This window comes from Pyrus communis, chromosome 2 (assembly GCF_041283825.1).
Source record: "Pyrus communis isolate YQ-2024b chromosome 2, ASM4128382v1, whole genome shotgun sequence".
In the NCBI taxonomy this organism is placed as follows: domain Eukaryota; kingdom Viridiplantae; phylum Streptophyta; class Magnoliopsida; order Rosales; family Rosaceae; genus Pyrus; species Pyrus communis.
In genome coordinates this window covers 17,925,394-17,943,382 of record NC_142566.1, presented here as the reverse complement: position 1 = coordinate 17,943,382, position 17,989 = coordinate 17,925,394, and the positions used below count along the sequence as shown (strand labels likewise).

General features: G+C 39.9%; 3 protein-coding genes and 1 pseudogene across 3 annotated transcripts; 3 read left to right on the top strand and 1 right to left on the bottom strand.

Moving 5' to 3' along the window:
• Positions 1-242: 242 nt before the first annotated feature.
• LOC137747289 (metal transporter Nramp3.2) lies at positions 243-3,581 on the top strand. The gene is made up of 4 exons (XM_068487374.2): positions 243-993; positions 1,502-1,638; positions 1,767-2,419; positions 3,177-3,581. The coding sequence occupies exons 1-4, from the start codon at positions 467-469 to the stop codon at positions 3,381-3,383; spliced, it is 1,524 nt and encodes a 507-aa protein (XP_068343475.2). The 5' UTR covers positions 243-466; the 3' UTR covers positions 3,384-3,581.
• A 122-nt stretch (positions 3,582-3,703) lies between these two features.
• On the bottom strand, positions 3,704-4,842 carry LOC137747290 (serpin-ZX pseudogene; annotated as a pseudogene).
• A 941-nt stretch (positions 4,843-5,783) lies between these two features.
• On the top strand, positions 5,784-9,946 carry LOC137747287 (FRIGIDA-like protein 3). The gene is made up of 4 exons (XM_068487373.2): positions 5,784-6,211; positions 7,601-8,661; positions 8,889-9,058; positions 9,152-9,946. Exons 2-4 carry the CDS (start codon positions 7,620-7,622, stop codon positions 9,650-9,652), a joined length of 1,713 nt encoding a protein of 570 aa, XP_068343474.2. The 5' UTR covers positions 5,784-6,211; positions 7,601-7,619; the 3' UTR covers positions 9,653-9,946.
• Positions 9,947-11,420: 1,474 nt separating this feature from the next.
• LOC137748400 (aspartic proteinase nepenthesin-1) lies at positions 11,421-16,454 on the top strand. The gene is made up of 12 exons (XM_068488547.2): positions 11,421-11,908; positions 12,015-12,135; positions 12,620-13,047; positions 13,158-13,314; positions 13,753-13,835; positions 14,024-14,120; positions 14,294-14,366; positions 14,515-14,706; positions 15,048-15,172; positions 15,320-15,421; positions 15,513-15,610; positions 15,819-16,454. The coding sequence occupies exons 1-12, from the start codon at positions 11,622-11,624 to the stop codon at positions 15,985-15,987; spliced, it is 1,932 nt and encodes a 643-aa protein (XP_068344648.2). The 5' UTR covers positions 11,421-11,621; the 3' UTR covers positions 15,988-16,454.
• The last annotated feature ends 1,535 nt before the right edge of the window (positions 16,455-17,989 follow it).

Below are 17,989 nucleotides of genomic sequence, written 5' to 3'. Positions count from 1 at the left end.
TTATAATTTGACATTTTTATTGAAGATGATCTATTCTTACTCAAAAGAAATGTCGACATTATGTTGATAATTAATTAAGCTAGTGTAAGCAAAATTAATCCTAGTAGCATATGAAAGCATCACGACGTGTGCCATCACAGTGTCTGCAGATCATCTCCAAATCCACGTGGCACATTATTGTTGGTAAATAAAAAACTATTTTTGGAAATACAAAACCCACCGAGAAATTGGACAAAACATTTATAAATTAAAAGTCTCATAAAAAAATTACAACAAAAGTGAAAAGCAAAAGAAATAAAAAGGAGGAGGAAAGGAAGGAGAGGGACTGGCACTTTTCAGAGAGCTTCATTTCTGAGTTGAAGGGATAAGCAGAGCAGCAGCCAACAAACAGGCAAGCGACCTTCCCGCGAGCGCACCGAGACACTCGTACAACCGCCCGCAGGGAAGTCATACACCAAACGGCGGGATGGTTTCGACTCACGACCACTCGAAGCCACTCTTACTCGACTCGGACCGAGACCTTACCGAGGCGGCCTACGACGAGGCTGATAAGGTCCACGTGGTGGGGATCAACGAGGCCGGAGACGACGACTGCCAAACGCCGCCGTTTTCATGGAAGAAGCTGTGGCTGTTTACCGGACCCGGGTTCCTGATGAGTATTGCGTTTCTGGACCCGGGAAATTTGGAGGGTGATCTTCAGGCGGGGGCGATAGCTGGGAACTCGCTGCTGTGGCTGCTGATGTGGGCGACGGCGATGGGGCTGTTGGTGCAGCTGCTGTCGGCTCGGCTCGGGGTGGCGACTGGGCGGCACTTGGCGGAGCTGTGTAGGGAGGAGTACCCGACGTGGGCGAGGATGGTGCTGTGGGTGATGGCGGAGCTGGCGCTGATTGGGGCGGATATACAGGAGGTGATCGGGAGTGCGATTGCTATTAAGATTTTGAGTAATGGGGCTTTGCCGCTCTGGTCTGGAGTCGTCATAACAGCTTTGGATTGGTAAACTTTTGGAATTTACCCTTTTTGTGTTTTTGGATCGTTTTCGTTGAATTTTTCTGGGTTTTTGAAATTGAGTTTGATTTACCAATTTTCAGAAAATTCGTAAAGACTTTGCTGGATTATTAAACCAAATTTGTAAAACAAATGACGTGATAGCGGATGATTAGATTATTATTTAAAAACTGATTAACGTGCTTATTTGCTATTAATGACATATCATTTAATTTGTAATTTTGGTTTAAAAATCTGTTCTTCCTAGCATTATCCTATATTTTTTGAAGTTCTTAGTCTGTCTGTTGACTCTTTTTGGCTGCCTGGGAAATTTATGTATTTGTTACTGACAAATGTTTTTGGTTTTGAGGTTCAAAAGGTTAAAATTTCTGATGATCCGAGCCTGAAGTTTCTTGCTTTTCCTACATTGTATTTGAACTGAACCGAAACTTCAAGGTTAACTTGCAGCTATTATAGGTGTTAACTTCAAACTGTTTTATTTTGTTGGCATGTTAAGTTTCATCTTCCTGTTTCTCGAGAACTATGGAGTGAGGAAGCTGGAAGCAGTTTTCGCGGTTCTAATTGCAACAATGGCGCTCTCATTTGCGTGGATGTTCGGTGAAGCAAAGCCTAGCGGCACTGAACTTCTGATTGGTATTCGACTTACTCCGAGTTTATACATTTTAAACAGTTTCCGTGGTTTGAGGCCACAAAATTTCGAACAAACATACTGCAATGTTCCTCTGCATATAATTAACTGTCATTTGTTTTCCTCTTTCTAGGTATAATTGTCCCGAAACTTAGCTCCCGAACAATAAAGCAGGCTGTTGGAGTTGTGGGTTGCATAATTATGCCTCACAATGTATTTTTGCACTCAGCTTTAGTACAGTCAAGGGAGGTTGATCACAGCAAGAAGGGACGAGTTCAAGAAGCTCTGAATTACTACTCCATAGAGTCAACCATCGCTCTTGTCATCTCCTTCGTCATCAACCTATTTGTTACCACCGTGTTTGCCAAGGGGTTTTATGGTACGCAAATAGCAGATAGGATAGGCCTTGTAAATGCGGGGCAGTATCTCCAAGAAAAGTATGGGGGCGGGTTGTTCCCGATTTTGTACATTTGGGGTATCGGGTTATTGGCAGCTGGCCAGAGTAGTACTATTACAGGTACCTATGCCGGGCAGTTTATAATGGGAGGTTTCTTAGACTTGAGATTGAAAAAATGGATGAGGGCATTGATTACACGAAGCTGTGCAATTATCCCAACTATAATAGTCGCTCTTGTATTTGATACCTCGGAGGACACATTGGATGTTCTGAATGAGTGGCTTAATGTATTACAGTCAATTCAGATCCCTTTTGCACTTATTCCCCTGCTTTTCTTGGTGTCAAACGAGCAACTCATGGGGTCTTTTAAAGTTGGTACTGTTCTCAAGGTATGTTGTTATTTCCTTTCTTCTGCAGTAAGGCCATAAGGTCAATAATGGCATTTGCATTTCAACTTTCTGTATTGATGCAAATGAATCAAATTAGAATGTGTGTGAGCAGAGCACACATGCCATCAGTTATGTAGTCGGGTTAATCATGTCATATGTTGGTGTTGTCCCAAATGCTATATTTTGCTTTTACTTTTTCCCTTTTATTTCTGATGAGATTATTGTTTTGTGATTTGGTACAACTTATGTATTATCAAGTCATAGATTACAGCTACGTCTCTTTAGGTGGACCAAGTTTTAGAGCTAGGTTTCTCTTATGAACTAGTAAACCGCAATAATGAGTTCACTGCTCCTATGGGCTCGATAATGTGCCATATACTTGTACACAGAATAGGACAATATGGTGACTGTCCATGTAGTCTAATTGTAAGATAATTCTTGGCTATTTGCTGCAGATTTGATCATAGAATAGCATTTTAGAGGACTAATTTAGTGGTTGTGCTAGCATTCGAGCTTTTCATCAAGTGTTCTCGAATGCCTGGTCGAATGTTGTTCTTTTCATCCTTTTTACCTTTGCTTAGGGGGTTGAGAAAAGAAATTGTCTCCATGAATTGAATTCATTGTCTCCATATGAATTGAATGTTGATAAGTTAATCACAGTACGATGTGTTCAAGCTGTTCTTCCCTTATCTTTGTCTTTCTTTATTATATTGTGTATGCGTTAGAATGCTCATATCTTTTTTTATTTTCTGTGAAGATGGTTGCATGGCTTGTGGCAGCCCTGGTGATGGTAATCAATGGATACCTTCTGTTCGACTTCTTCGCCTCTGAAGTAACTGGTTGGTTGTTTAGTGTCGGAGTGTCTGCTTTTACCTCAGGGTATGTAGCATTTATAGTTTACCTTGTTTTGCGGGGGATCAACTTTTCAAGCTGTTGCGGATCAAAGAGATCGATGATACAGTGAGCTAAGTAATCACCAATGTTGACTGAAATTGCAAGAGAATCATGCTGTATTTGTAATCGCCGCATCCTCAATGGTTGTCGGACTGCATATACTTGTAGTAGCATAGTTCTGTAGCTGCAACGTTGTATTAAGTTAACTTGGAACGATATTGGAATTAGCCATGTGATAATACTATGTACTTCATTGGTTTTCTCCTTATTTCAAGCCATAGTTAAGGACATGATGAGTTTGAGATTGCATTTGGAAAGGTAATAGCGTTATCAGATAATCAAAAGCATTTCCGCCTCCATTTGGTGGAGAAATTAAAAATTGCTTTTGAATTATAAAAGCAATCCTTGTTTGTTACCTTCGATGAAGGATTGATGAAATATACTAGAAACAAAAGGGACCTCACCCGGAGGCGAGTCCACCATCTCTGTCAATTTACCTGCCTTGTATGGATCAACATTGAAAGGCAGCAACAGTCATAATTCCTTGAGAATTTCAGAAGCTTCAAAACTGGAAAGAATCATAAACTTTGGAATTCTGGAGTCGCCCACTTCAACTTCCCGGCTTGTAACATGGCGATCCAAGAAGCCGGGCTCGGAACAAACCCTATCAACCAGAGCGGGCAGCCTGTCATTTTTCATCCGGAAGAAACAAGCACATGGAGAAACTCAGCTTTCTCAGCTTTTCCTTTTCTGTATCGGAGCTTTAAGGTCTTGAAGCCGTCAAGGGCTTCGACATATTGGCCCTCGTAGCTGGTCATGGAGGATGCCTTAACTGATGATCTGTCATTGAGAAGAGGTGAAAGGCACACTTGCTTTCAATGCATTAAAAGTACCATGCATTCGCAAATTGATGAGCCTTTGTTATGCTGTTAACCGACCCAGGAGAAAGAACCCCTTTGATCACGCCTCGAGTCTCGTTTCGGGCCCCCACGGATTCAACTCTCACTTCTTCAGCCTTGGTCTGGAAATCCACTTCCTTTCGAGCCGCCTTGTAAAAACTGTCCATCACCTCTTTGAAACAAGACTTGAGAGGGAGCGACTTGTCAACCCAGAGGCCATTGGCGAAGGACAAAAAAGGCCCGCCACTGGGAGACCCGTCGGCAAATACCAGAGGCAAGGGAGTTGAGGTCGGCGGTGGACTAGGCATTGAGGAAAGAGAGCAACTCTTTCTCGGCGGGATCCTTTGTACCGGCCGCGATCAGACTCAGCACGACGTGGATTGAAAGCGGCGAGTACACCATGTTCCTCTCTTTGGCCCCTTGGTTGAGAAACAACTACTTCGTCATTCTTAGTCCGAAGTCGGATTGGTTACTGATGGATTTTTTGAGCTCCTTCGTCGTTGCCCGAGGAGCCGCAGAGGTGGTAAGAGTTCGTATGCCGTTGTTGTGAATAGAGGAGGGGAAACGAGAAGGAGAAAGAGGTCGCGTGTTGAAGGAGGAAGACAGTTTCATTGAAACGAGAGACGCCATTGCCATCGAGTTCTCTTCTCCTACGACAGAATCACCTTCTCTATCGTTAAACCCTAAAATATGGCGTAACCTGGGCCTTTCAGTGACTTGGCTCACAGGATTCTCTGCTGCCAATTGTTTGCAAAACTAACAAATCTTTCTTTTGACAAAAAAAATAAAAATAAATAAATAAATAAAAAAATAAATAAAAAATCAATAATATCTTTCTATGATAAACAAAACAATAAAACATACACGCATTTTTTAGCACACATTTTGTAGTGCTCAATTCAGTGTCAGACATAATGAATACAAGAATCAACTGTCTATTTTTTCGATCTTTCTTCTACTATCTTGTTTACCAAAAATCACCCTAATTTGAAACGGAAATCATATGACTGTTAAATTAAATGATGACCATTTTAGTGTTTCTTTGCAAAACAGTGTTTGTTTATTTTCTTCACTACAAGTGAATGTATTAATGATTTTAGATTTGTCTCAAGTAAGTTTGTTACTAGGGTGGCAAGTAGTCCTCTACCATAGTGGTGGAGAGAAACGTTGCTCTTGCACCATAGCGTGAGTTCAAACTCTGTTAGCTCTTAATCTAACATCTAATCTAACAAATCTATTGTTTGATAAAGAAAAAGTTTGCAACTAGGGTGGGCAAACGGGCCTTGAGCTTGAGGGTCTGGACGAGTACAGAGCGGGTTTAAATATTTTGGACTCGGCTTCTCTGCTCTCCCAATTCTCATACACTCATATCCTCTCCTATTTGTGCGGTCACGGTTAAGCCACGTCAACATTTTATATCACTATTGCTTTTTGTCTTATTATCTCTATAAAAAAAAAAAAAATCAATATAAAATATTGACGTGATTTAACCGTAATCGTACAAAATAGAAGAGGATATGAGTCTATGAGTAGTGGAAGGGTAAAGAAGCCGAGTCCAAATATTTTGGAGAAGAAACGGGGCCCAGTAGGAGTGGGTTCAAACCGAACACCAAATCAAAGCGGAAAAATCAACAGTGAAAAAAAATCAAACGGAATTAGAAAAGTCGAACCTAACCGATTTCGATAAGTTTAGTTTTCATTTTAAGAGTTGAGAAACCTAACCGAACTGGACCGAACCGAAATCGTGTAAGAGGACGCAGTTTTGTATTTCATTTAGCCCTAGTCCCTAACCCTCGCCTCGCTGCGTGCTGACTCGCTCCCCTCACCCCACGCCGTCTCGCCTAACCCCGCGGGCTTCCTCTTCCCCTCGAGTCCTCGACGTCAACCTCGCCGTGTCTTCTCTCGACAGTTAAAGCTCGATTCTCAGTTCAAAGCTCGGTTCTTGGGGATTAAAGCTCGACATCGATTCGTGGGGATCAAATTCCGTCTGCAATTCCAGGTGAGTCTTCTCTCCACACGTTCTCTGCAATTCCATCTGATTCTATGCAATTTGAGCAGATTTTGATAATCTGATTCTATTGCAATGAATCGTTCTCAGGTAGGGTTTAGCTGTTCCTTCCTTTTTCGACTTGCTTGGTTCCGAGAAAATTCGAGAAAACGAAACTTTTAGGAATAAAATTTGTATCTTGTTTGCATGCTTTGATTCGACTCAAACAAAATATTAGGAATAGGTTCTGTTTCCGATAGTTGTGTACCCTGTGCGAAGGGAGTGGAACAATGAAATTTCGAGGGACGAGAGTCAGCCTCGGTCCCAAGTATGAAATTTTCATGGTTTTACAGAACCATCCACATGCCCATAGGACTTTGTCTCACTAGGCTGCACAATCTGGGAAATTCCAGATTGGTTTTGGGACACACTGCTTGATCTGTCCCCTCTCTGATTGTCTCATAGGAGTTCTTGCTTGCACACTTCCCTTCTTAGCGCTCTGTTTACCCGTTGCCTTGCTAGATGCTTGCGTTGTTTTCCGTTCAGGGGTACCCTTAGAAGCACCTCGTGCAACTCCATCAGATACTAGTGAACATCCATGAGAAATATCATGTGAGATGTTTGCATCCAGCTGCCCTGAACCAGAATTTTGTATAGATTGTTTAGGGTTCGTTTGTGTCCGTTGCTAGAAGTAAGTGCGAGCTCACTCAGTGCCCATTTCCCCAATTCAAACACTCGAATTAGGGTTTCAATTCAGTTTCCTGCTTCTGCGCCTTGGACTGTGTAATTTTTTAGGGTTCGTATACATTTCTCTTCTCTCTCTCTCTCATGATGTTTATTTAATTTATGATGTTAGTTTGTAATTTGTACATGCGGTTGAATGCAAAATATATTTTTCGTTTAATTTTTAATTCCTGGGTTTTGTAATTACATTACTGTGGGTTTGGAGTTGGACACTATTTTTGGGTTCTTATTGTAATCAATTTGAAATAAGGGGGTAATATTGAGATGATTGGACCATGAAAGTTTTATTTGTTTGGCTGGTCTTATCAGAAAATTTTAACACAAAGCATTGATATTTCTTGCTATGCCTTGACTGGGAGCATCTTGAAATTTGAATGCGAAACAATGAACTATTTGCCCATTCGGTTTTTCAATTCAATATCAGAAATATTGCTAATAATTGAAACCCTGATGCACCCGGAGATTTTACAGGGTTTTATGTCTGCTTGAGTCATTGATACTCCATTACTCCCAGCAGGGTTAATTTCACTATAAGGATTGTCTGGTTTTTATTGTTAGGGCCATAGGAGAGCATTTCTGCATGTTCTCCTGACAAGAGTACTCTTTCACTCTAGTGTTGCTTATGTTTTCTTGTTTTCATTGTCTCTCCTGAAACAGGTGTAGATTTGCGTTAACCATGGTTGATGTGGAACAAGTTCTGGAAAGTGATGCACCAAGCTCTCTAATCGATCAGCTTGGTGACGCATTACTGGAACTAAATGCACACAATGATACTTCTGAGGACCGGGTTCAGTGGGAAGAAATTGAAGAGCATTTCCGCAACCTTGAGACAACACTGAGGAGGAATTTTGAAGAGCTCGAAGCCAAGGAGAAGAAATTTGCGGAGCAGGAAGCTGAAACCTGTGCTTCACTTGCGGAGAGAGAGGCAGCTGTTATTGCTAAAGAGCAAGACCTTTTGGATCGAGTGCAGAAGCTAAAAGATGCAGCTGTTGCTGCTATTTTTGAGGCACGAGTCATTCACCAGCCAACAACTTCAAAACCTGTGGATGATGGGGATAACAAAAACAGCAAGGTAAGCAGCTCTCTTGGTGATACAAATTCATCAGAGGAGGATTTTCCTCATAAAACAGGTGATAATGCTGAGGGTATGGCTTCTGAGGTTAAGCCACGCCCAGCACTGATGCAATTTTGCGAGCAGATGGATGCAAAAGGGCTTCTGAATTATGCTACTGAGAATTATAAAAAACTAAATGTTATTCGTGAGGAACTTTCTGTTGCACTAGAAAGTGCAGGTGAACCAGCACGATTGGTGCTGGATTCACTGGAGGGGTTTTACCCTCCGGATGAGACTAACCAACCAGAGGGTAAGAAGGATGCTGCCCTTCAGGGCATGCGCAGATCCTGTCTAATGTTTATGGAAGCCATGACTGCCTTATTGGCAAAGGTTGACCCAGGTGCTGATCACCTTTTGAACCCTGACACCAAGCAGCAAGCCAAAGCAATTGCTGATGAGTGGAAGCCTAAGTTGGCTAGTGCCGGCACTGATGCTGCCAATGGAATTTCATTGGAAGCAGAGGCATTCTTGCAGCTCCTCGCTACTTTTAGGATTGCTTCTGAGTTTGATGAAGACGAACTCTGCAAGTTTGTTCTTGCAGTTGCTCACCGCAGGCAGACACCTGAGCTCTGCCGCTCTCTTGGTTTAACACACAAAATGCCAGGTTGGTCATCTTTTAACTAACTGACCTGATGCGCTCTGGGGGCTAAAGCTCTGTTTAAGATGTCCCTTACGCTATATTCCTTTAGGCCTTGGTAGTAAATCATGTTAGTTGAGAAGTAGGGATAGATGCAACATTCATTTTGCTGCGTAGTGATAATTCTTCTCTGGTAAGATGGGCCCTTTGGATTTTGGGAGCAGATTATTCTAAAGTGCTATAGTTTCTTGCAGGTCTTGTTGAATCAATGGTCAGCAGTGGGAAACAAATTGATGCTGTACGTTTTATTCATGTCTTCCAGCTTACTGAAAGTTATCCCCTTGTGCCACTTCTAAAGACGTACTTGAAAGACTTGAGGAGAAATTCACAAGGGGACAACACAGGAGATGGTACTGGTGCACAGGTATATTTTAGTCAGCCACAGACGCAAACCATTTCAGTAAAAAAGAACTTTTCTGATGATTTTTTGTTTTGTTTTTGTTTCAATAAAATGTAGGATGATGTTAATGCAAAAGAGCTTGCTGCACTGAAGGCCGTAATAAGGTGCGTTCAAGAGTTCAAGCTTGAGGCTGACTACCCTCTTGATCCACTACAGAAAAGGGTCCATCAACTAGAGCGATCCAAAGCTGATAAGAAGAGAAGTAATGAATCTAAACGTCAACAGCAAAAGAAGCAAAAAATCAGTGGAAGATGGCGTGGTTACCGTGGGCCAGGTGTTGCTGCAACCTCTGCCCCTGCTGCTGCTAGGCACGGGCAACCTGTTTTTGGTGATAGGGCGGGATATGGTGGGATATTGGAGAGGTATGCCCAGCGTCCACTCACATACGATTACCAAGTTCCCAGCCAGCCTGCTTATGTTCCACAAGCTAATGATCAAAGGTTATATTACTACCCCCAGGACGACAGAGTCAAACCAGCCCCTTATAATGCTACTCCATCCAATTATGGCGGTTACGCTGGCAGTGGAATGCAGTCTCAACGCCAGCCGTACATGTAGCCAGTAGTGTAGAATAGCCGGCCTATGGGCAGAGGACGCAGGACAAACGCATCGGTTTACCATTTTGCTTTTCCCGCCTTGCATTGTATTTTGATGTGCCTTGCAGATATATTTGCTGCTCGGAATCTGAAAGAGTATTTTGTTTTGGCTGCGATTCCGGCTGGTGAGAAATTTGTAGGAGTTAACTTTTCTAGTTAAAGAGGCCATGAAGATCTCCATAACAGAAAAGCATTGTACTGAAAATTTTGCTAAATGGTTATGGGTAACTGTAGGCTTTCCTATCGTCAACAATAACACAGATTATGTACGTGTAAGGTGTTTTCCTCCGTAACGGTTAATTGGCTTGGCGCGCATAGAAAACTTTTTTATAGAAGAGAAATGCGCCAAAATGATCAATTAATATATGATAATGATTGCTACGTCGTTTATATTTGAGTTTGGTGAGATCAACAATTGAAATCTGATAATCTTATTAAAATATCGCTTGAATAAAAAATCGAATAAAAAGTAAGATAATTTTGTTTAAGATTTAACCTTTCATGTTCGAATTATTTAAAAAAAAAAAAAAAAAAAAAGGGTCAATGAATACGAGAAATTATGAAGTGTTATCGTCAGCTTGTGATACAAAGGGTTAATTACACAAACACCTTCTGAGGTTTATCGAATTTTGACAAAACCCCCTCACATTTGAAACATTACACTAACACCCCCCTCACGTTTTAATTCACTTTCACATAACCCCTTAAGTCAAAATTTTGCTAATAAATGGACAACTTTACCCTTGTAACTAATTAATTAAATAATAAAGAAATATATTAAAAATAAATAAATTAAACATTAAAAAATAAATTAAAATTTTAAAATCAAATAAATCAAATGCAAACCTTTATCAAGTTACTGTTAGTCAAAACATCAGGCTGGCATTGCGGGAGAGTCTTCATAAGGTTAAGAATAGAAAATGCCTCATAAGTTAGATCGTTCAGACAAGGATGAAAATTTTCTTAATTTTTCTTTAGATGAAGGGCAAAAACCTCAAGAGCATAAAGACATTGCTTCTTCTTAATGGTGTCGGATAGGGCCTCGGTGACAGTGTTGACCTAGGCCTTGGCATTGTTCTTCCGATCCACCTTATTCTTCATATTTTTCAAAGAGGAACGAGCGGAGATGAAGCAGAAGGAGTAAAGGTTTTTTTTGTAAGTCACCTGAGTCGATGTATCTGAGATGCCCGGGAACTCACCTCTCTCCCAGTGGAGTTTTTGTTGAGAGGAAGAAGATGCGGGATGAGAAAGGAAGAGAATGAGAGAAAGATTGAAGAAGCCATGGATGGCTTTGGCCTACAAAATTGTTAAAGTAGTGACGGGATGGTGAGTAGTGAGGGTGGGCAGGGGAGATGAAAAGGATTAAGGTGGCAATGGTGGGACAACGAGAAAGGAAAACGGTGGGGAGTGGAATTGGGGAAGGGGTTTAGGTTTACTCTTTTTTTTTTTTTTTTTTTTCCTTTTCTATTTTTAAGTTTTTAATTTACTCTTTTAATGTTTAATTAAAATTTTCAATGTTTTTTTACAAATATATTTCTATTTAATTAATTAGTTATAAGGGTAAAGTTGTCAATTTACTAGTAGAACTTTGACTGAAGGGGTTATTTGAAAGTGAGCTAAAACGTGAGGAGTGTTAGTGTAATGTCTTAAATGTGAGAGAGTTTTATGAAAACTGGATAAACCTCAGAAAGTATTAATGTAACTAACCCGTCATACAAACCAAATTAACTGACAAAAAAGGAAATAAAAAAGAAAAGAAAATTATTTTCTTGTTTCTCTCCAAGTAATTGTAATTTGGTCAGAAACTGAAATAACTAAATTTGGGGTCGTGCACGACTCTGACTTCCCTCCCTTTCTTAAAAAACTCCGTTATTTCACTCGATTTCCGATCTGGCATCTCCGCCACCACTCCTCATCTTCCAGCTGCACCAATGGCAGCAACAGTGCGCCACCTCACCACCTCCGCTTCCATCTCCGCCGTCCTCCTCCTGATCTTCTTAGAGATGGAGCTTTTGTGTCTGGTCTCGTCCAATCCCAGCACCCCTGCCCTCATTCTCCACTCACTCCCAGCCATGGTCTTACCTCTCTACCACTCCACTCCAAATTCGTCGTCCCGGACCTCATCGTCGTCCAATCCCCGGCGCCTCCTCGGGAGATCGGAGTCCCTCAGCCGCCCCAACGCCCGCATGAGCCTCTACGACGATCTCCTCCGCAATGGGTACGCTAAAATTTTCCTTTTAATTTTCGGATTGAGTTTGTGATTGGTAATATTTGGATTGGGATTGAAATTTGTGTGGTGGTGGTGGTGGCCGCGGCGGAGACAGGTACTATACGACGCGGCTTTGGATCGGAACGCCACCGCAGAAGTTTGCGCTAATTGTGGATACTGGGAGCACTGTGACCTATGTGCCTTGCTCTTCTTGCGAACAGTGTGGCAGACACCAGGTAATTTTCTGCTGCATCACATGCTTCATCTACTACTGAATCTGAATGTGTAAACATAGCGATGTGAAATAGGAATGTTGGGATAGAGTTGATTTCGAAACGGCATGTTGGGATAGAGTTGATTTCAAAACCGCTCGTTGCAGCTAGCTACATTGTGAGGCTGGGATCAGATCTCCTTAGTTTTACACCGAGTAATGGGGCTAATGTAAATCATGCTCACCTTGTTAACGAGAAGAAACATATACCAAGATGTTATAATCACGGGGAAAAACTAGAACGAAGACTCACTGGGAAATTTTGGATGAAGGCAGTCGATCATGTTCACTCTATAACTGAAAACAATAGTTAGATTAACAACCCCTAGGTTGGTTATTTCTGTTTACCACAAAACTTTCCTGAACACTAAGTACTTTTGTGTGCAGAGGAAACTTGGTAGATTTCAGGTTGTAACTATATTAATGTTGTGCTTTTAACTTTCGATCAGGACCCCAAGTTTGATCCAGAAGGCTCAAACACTTACCAAGCTGTCAAATGCAACATAGATTGCACTTGCGATAATGAGAGGGTGAATTGTATTTATGAGAGGCAATATGCCGAAATGAGTAGTAGCAGTGGGGTGCTTGGTGAGGATCTTATATCCTTTGGCGATCAAAGTGAACTACCACCTCAACGTGCAGTTTTTGGTTGCGAAAATTTTGAAACTGGTGATCTTTACAGCCAGCCTGCTGATGGCATAATGGGATTGGGCCGTGGCGATCTAAGTGTGGTCGACCAACTTGTTGATAAAAGCGTAATAAGTGATTCTTTCTCATTATGTTATGGTGGAATGGACATTGGTGGAGGTGCAATGGTTCTTGGTGGGTTTTCAGCCCCATCAGACATGGTCTTCACTCGTTCAAACCCAGTACGAAGGTGTGTGGTTTAGAAAAATTTCTCTTACATAGACTGCAACATGTCCAATTTCCTAAAAAAATACAATCTATACATCTCACACATTTACTCTAGTTTCGGGATGGCAACAGTCCATACTACAATATTGATTTGAAGGAGATGCATGTTGCGGGAAAGCAATTGCCTTTGGATCCAAGTGTCTTTGACAGAAAACATGGAACAGTCTTGGACAGTGGTACAACATATGCATACCTACCAGAAGCAGCATTTCTGGCATTTAAGGATGCTGTAAGATTCTCTTTTGCCCTTATTAATTACCCTTCGGATTACATTTTGACTTAATTTTCGTACATGACCATATAATTAAATATTTTTGCTTATCCTCAATCTTTTACATGATATCTTGCAATTATTTATAAATGATAATGATTGCGAACCTCTTTTTAAACTTTGAGTTGATGAACATTTGGTCAACTAGAACTGACAGAGAGGATGATCTTGTCCGAGTTAAAGGAAATAATTATTATGTATGATTAACTCGAAACTCCATTCTATTTTAATTTTAGTTTGGGTGGAATACTTGCACTTCTTCATTTGAAATGAATCTTAGCATTTGAAAAACTTTGGTTTCCCAGAAAATCCCTCTGTGTTTATTTTTGGCTGATTGCAGGTTTAGTTATCTTGTATTTCATTCTATTATTTAATTTCTTCTTTCATTGAGTGTAGATCATGAAGGAGCTTAATTCCCTCAAGCAAATCCCTGGCCCTGATCCAAATTTTAATGATATATGCTTTTCCACTGCTGGAAGGTATTCAGTACTAGGTTTAATTTGTTGTTCAGATAAATTAATTGCCTTTTTTCTAGTGGAAACCAAATTATAAGAAAACCTATTGAAGCCACAATTGCAAAATCCACATTTTTGCAATTAAATCGTGAGTAATGTCCGACCAATAAATGCTCAAGTTTCTTTCTAATGATTTCTCAATGTTGATTTAGTGATGTCTCCCACCCATCAGACACCTTTCCAGAAGTTGACATGATATTTGGCAATGGCGAGAAGTTGACTCTATCTCCTGAAAATTATTTATTCAGGGTAAGTGATTGAACTTAAAAGCTCTGACCCTTTCTGAATTCTGAATATAATGTTTTTGCAAATGTAAACACAATTTGTAACTTTTTATGTTTTATAGAACTTTGTGATTGTCTATTGGTTATGTCACTAATTAATTGTTTTTCTACTGTGTTATATCATTATCATTAATGAAGCATTCAAAGGTCCGTGGTGCATATTGCCTGGGGATTTTTCAAAATGGAAAGGATCCAACTACTCTTTTAGGAGGTATATGCTTTAGAAAGGTCCATAATTCTTCGTCCCACTTGTATATGTGTTCGTGTACATGTATTGCCCTGTTTCATGTTATATCAATCGTTTAGGTTTTGCAATAGTTTCGATTAATTTTGTCATACAATTCTCATTTTCTTGATAGGAATTGTTGTCCGCAATACTCTTGTAATGTATGACCGTGCGCATTCCAAGATTGGTTTCTGGAAAACCAATTGTTCAGAGTTGTGGGAAAGACTTAATGAATCTGTTTCACCTCTACCAATGCCTCCTGCTTCAGATGAAAAGAATTCAACTACAGAAGCTCCAACTGGAGCACCACCTTATGTACTTCCAGGTAGTTTAGACTTGCAACCTTTTGAGTAGCTTTTATACTACATTTCTCTAGCTTTATATCATTCTCATCGTAGAAGTTATTTAGGTGAATTTATCCTGTTACCCAAATCATTCGTTGAAAAACGAGATAGAAGTGAAAATTATATTTTTCTGGACACTCTACTCTACTTAAGGTTTATATTTGGACCGTCTGTTAATTGTTTCTAATTATTTTTGTATCAACACGAATTATATTTTGTGCTGCACGGTATTTGGACAAGAAACAATGTCTATTTGCAACCCCTTTTTGTTTTATTTTTTAAGACAATTGAATTACAATACCTGTTAACCTTGATGAATCAGGTGAACAGGAAGTTGGAAAAATAACATTTGATATGTCTTTGAACATCAGCTACTCAGATTTGAAGCCCCACATTACAGAACTAGCTGAATACATAGCTCAGGAATTAGAAGTTAACACATCACAGGTCTGGCAAAAACCATATGCGAACGTTCAATTGATATTTGCTTTATACTTTTTGACTATCAGTTCAAATTCAATACCATGCACTGATATATCTGTTCATAATGAAGTTTTATAGCTTAAGTATTCAATTTCGAATTGATGATTTCAGGTCCATTTGTTGAAGTTTACTACCAATGGAAATGATTCCCTTGTTAAATGGGCCATATTTCCTGCAGCTTCTACCGACAGTATTTCTAATACAACTGGGCTGGTAAGTTTCCCCTGATGAATTGCAGCTAGTGACTGTGCCACTACTGAGGTTTATAACTGTTTGCAAGCTTGATGATCTGTTCTGCCTGCAGGATATAATTTCCAAGCTTTCCGAACATCGTTTGAAGTTTCCTGTTATGTTTGGAACTTATGAATTGCTCAGATGGCATGTTGAGCCTAAGGACAAAAGGTACGTTATATTTTTCACTTTCTAAGATACTTTTTATCTGAGATCACGTTATTTCTTTATTTGATTCTTTCCTCTTCTATACAATAATCAAAACAGAGTCTCTCAAATGAGTGTTGGCATATAGATAACGAATTAGCAATCTATATACAGATCACGGTATAATAAGTAGCCTCTTTGGTAATATTTTGTTCTTCCCGAAATTGAACAGGTCATGGTGGCAGCGAAATTATCTGGTGGTTTTATCAATTTTAGGAATTCTAGTTATTGCATTAGCAGCTGTTGGATTTTGGTTTATATGGAGACAACGCCAACGGACAGCCAATCCCTACAAGCCTGTCAATGTTGCCGTTCCAGAGCAAGAACTCCAGCCTCTATGAAAATCCGAGAGCTGTCCTTGCTCGTGGCTGATGGCATGGCACGCCTGCCATTTGTATTTTGATTCACATGATAACCGAAACCAAAATTCTGGAATCACAAGTACTGGATTGATCAAGATTCTTGCTCCATGTGATGAATCATTCTTAGCAATGCCCATAAAACCCAGATAGTAAAGAGAGAGGTATAGGTAGAACAACTACTCACACTTTGGTTCTGTAAACATCATTGAACACTAGTGAATCAAAAGTTTCCCGAATAAGGTCCTTTTTCGAGCAGTTTAAATTATTGTTCTTGTCCTGTTCATTTCTTCCGATTACCTTCTAGTGATACATGTAGGTATTATCGTATTCATCAGGCATCAATATCAATTTTTCCTTTTTGATTAGATGAAATGTGTTAAGAACTCAAAGGAGCAATGAGTGGATTATATTTGCTAACCATATTATCTGATCACATTTTCCGTCCAGCTACTACATTTGTGCTTTTTGCTATGCCGTTACATGTGACTGTGATTAGCCTTTGGTTTGTAGATGTTGCCTTTAATCCCACTTTACAGGTATAGATGATGATGATCCATGTGTTTTTTTTTTGTCACAAGTGTATAACAATATTGTCTCGAAAACTCATGCGAGGAGAACGAAAGAGACATGGATGGTATGCGTGTGGGTCTCTGAGACCCAAACCCTCTGGTAGCTTTTGTCCTTAAGACAAAGTAATTTCCAACCAGAAATTTTTCAGTATGATCGGAACACATAGTGGTACACTGTATATTACTATACAAATGATGAAATATGTATGCTAAAAAAATTAATAACTTAAAAAATAAAATTTATCATCACTTATATAAAAACACATGGTGTACTACTTGTCACATCCCGAGCCCGCTCCACCACCGTAGCACGATATTGTTCGATTTGGATCCCGACCACGTCCTCACGGTTTTGTTTCTAGGAACTCAGACGAGAACTTCCCAGTGGGTCACCCATCATGGGATTGCTCTCGTGTGCTACTCGCTTAGCATCGGAGTTCCGACGGAACCCGAAGCCAGTGAGCTCCCAAAAGACCTCGGGCTAGGAAGGGATGAGAATATACATATAAGGACCACTCCCTTAGACGATGTGGGATCTAACACTACTCGTGTTCCGGTCACAATGAAAAATTTCTCATTTCCAACGTCGTCGTTTTTGAATGCTCCTCTAAAACCAAACACGTCGTATTGCTGAAAAAGTATCTATTATTGACGCTAGAGAAATTTTAGTTAGAGGATCGAAATGGTTAGATCGGTCGTGGAGATTTGGTTAATATTTAGGAGAATCGTTGGATTCCTCTGCCTTGATCATTTCACATCTTCACTCCAAAGCTAGCAAGTTGTGACCTAACATTGGTCAAGGAGTTGATTGATGATTCCTGTCGGACTTGGAATATAAATCTCCTTGAGTCTCTCCTCTTTCCTATTGATTCGATACGCCCAATTCCCCTCACCATTGGACAACTTGATGATTGATTATATGACCATGACAAAAATGGTATATTTACAGTCAAAGGCGCATACCATATTACCATGTGGCCAGAGGACGGGTTTTGTTCAATTATTATAGAATATAGAATGTGGAGGCTGTGTAACGACATAATTTCTCAAGGCTTCGTATTAAGGTTGATCAATCGTGTGTTCAAATGAAAAGACTATTCGTCTAATTTTGTCTTTCACTAATAAAATAAAAATTATTAAAGTACAAACAAAAAATATATAAATATAAAATTACAGATGCTTACAAATTAGAATGAAAGCAAATGAAAAAAATATAAAATTACAGGTACATAGACTAGGGTTAGAAAGAGGAAAACAAAAAAGCCTTGAAGACTATAGGCAATATACACGTATATTTTAAAGGCTATAGGCAATATTATATTTATATATATATTTTAAATCTACAATATCAGGGTTTACAAAAATCAGAGAGGGGCCATGGTCCGTCCTCTATAAGGATAACTACTTTTAAT

Coding starts and splice junctions, on each gene's coding strand:
- LOC137747289 (XM_068487374.2), top strand. CDS start 467: ATGGTTTCGACTCACGACCACTCGAAGCCACTCTTACTCGACTCGGAC. Junction 994..1,501: donor GTCATAACAGCTTTGGATTG/GTAAACTTTTGG, acceptor TGGCATGTTAAG/TTTCATCTTCCTGTTTCTCG. Junction 2,420..3,176: donor AAGTTGGTACTGTTCTCAAG/GTATGTTGTTAT, acceptor TTTTCTGTGAAG/ATGGTTGCATGGCTTGTGGC.
- LOC137747287 (XM_068487373.2), top strand. CDS start 7,620: ATGGTTGATGTGGAACAAGTTCTGGAAAGTGATGCACCAAGCTCTCTA. Junction 8,662..8,888: donor TTTAACACACAAAATGCCAG/GTTGGTCATCTT, acceptor AGTTTCTTGCAG/GTCTTGTTGAATCAATGGTC. Junction 9,059..9,151: donor GAGATGGTACTGGTGCACAG/GTATATTTTAGT, acceptor AATAAAATGTAG/GATGATGTTAATGCAAAAGA.
- LOC137748400 (XM_068488547.2), top strand. CDS start 11,622: ATGGCAGCAACAGTGCGCCACCTCACCACCTCCGCTTCCATCTCCGCC. Junction 14,121..14,293: donor CTGAAAATTATTTATTCAGG/GTAAGTGATTGA, acceptor TCATTAATGAAG/CATTCAAAGGTCCGTGGTGC. Junction 14,367..14,514: donor TCCAACTACTCTTTTAGGAG/GTATATGCTTTA, acceptor TTTTCTTGATAG/GAATTGTTGTCCGCAATACT.